Here is a 1,370-nt window from a genome sequence, read left to right on the forward strand (position 1 = left end):
CAAGAACGGTTTGGTTTACCGAAGTTATGTCCCTGTTGATGTTGGCTATCGGGTTACTGTTCCTATTCCTCGACGATCCAAACGAGGTCGTCTTATTGCCGACATTCACGAGGAGTTCAATCATGCAGGAGCTCCCAAGATACGACACGAGCTGTCCAAGCATTACTACTGGCCAGCTATGGATAAGGATGTCTACTCACATCTATCTTCATGTAAAGTATGTATTCAAGCAAAACCTTCTGCAGGTGCTGCGAAGCATCCCCACACGGGTTCTTTGACCCGTCATCTCAACAAGCCATTGGAGCGTCTATACTTCGACGTCACACATCCCCATGCTCAACTCGGCCCGGTTCTTACCATTATTGATGGTTTCTCACGATTTGCCTTCGCCTTCGAACTGAAGGGCGGGGAAAATACTGACAGCGTTCTGAAGGCCTTCGAACTGTACTTCACTCTCTGTCCATTGCCTAAGGAAGTCTATTGTGATAACTCTGCGGTTTTCCGATCTGCCAGGCTCCAGAGGTTCTTCCAAGAGCGAGAGGTCATCCAAAAGTACTCTATCCCTAATCAGCCAGAGACTAATGGGGCTATAGAGCGATTCCATCGACTTCTACGCCAATCTATATTATGCTTACAACTACAATATCAACACCATAATCGAGGTACTGTCTCTCATCCAATTGTCGTATCTTGGCTACAAAGAGCTGTTCACATCTACAACTCCATCCCTCATTCAGCTCATCATCAGAGACCTGCCTCATTATTCTTTGGTAATTCTATGACCTGGCATACTACAAAAAGCGCTAGTATACTGCCAAATGACAATGACTCCAAGATTGGGTTTGTGATTGGCGATCTGGTATTGAAAAGGGTCAAGTACAGTGCCTTCCCTAATACTACCCCGATATTCAGTTCGGAAGGTTTCGTCGTCTCTCGGATACTATCGCCTTCGAGGCTCGAGATTACATCATTGGATTCAGAGACCGCTACAGTAGTCCATCCATCTCAAGTCCGACTTCTCCCTCCATCCGGAGACCCGTCGTCTGATTATCCGGATATTCAAGGCGCTGCGATCATTCCCATCAAGCCAATTGATACTCGGAGTATATATATGGAGTCCATGTTATCAATTTGAAGCAGAAGTCGAAGAGACTCAAAATGATATTGATGATAATGATGATGAGACTTCTAGTGACAATTATATGAGTCTTCCTAGTGATAGCTCAGATGCCCCTATTCGGCGTTCTACCCGTATTAGTCGGCCTCCCGAGAGATTTGATCCTGCGGCTTATGACAAGCTTCGCCTCGCTCATTTCGAAGGGGGGGCATGTTAAGGGACATTAATTGTGTCACAGCTGTATATATCGCTC

General features: G+C 46.1%; 1 protein-coding gene across 1 annotated transcript in view; it reads left to right on the forward strand.

Annotated features, from left to right (window-relative positions):
• The window catches only part of Pmar_PMAR016754 (hypothetical protein), a gene marked incomplete at both ends in the record, with an annotated part of 726 nt that extends 133 nt beyond the window's left edge, over positions 1-593 (forward strand). Inside the window, 3 exons of the mRNA XM_002769923.1 lie at positions 1-212; positions 246-482; positions 514-593. Of these exons, the coding sequence (XP_002769969.1) occupies positions 1-212; positions 246-482; positions 514-593 (529 nt within the window). The remainder of the gene's footprint in view (positions 213-245; positions 483-513) is intronic.
• Positions 594-1,370: the final 777 nt, after the last annotated feature.

The sequence above is a fragment of the Perkinsus marinus genome (genome assembly GCF_000006405.1).
Source record: "Perkinsus marinus ATCC 50983 genomic scaffold scf_1104296964394, whole genome shotgun sequence".
NCBI classification, from domain to species: Eukaryota; Perkinsozoa; order Perkinsida; family Perkinsidae; genus Perkinsus; species Perkinsus marinus.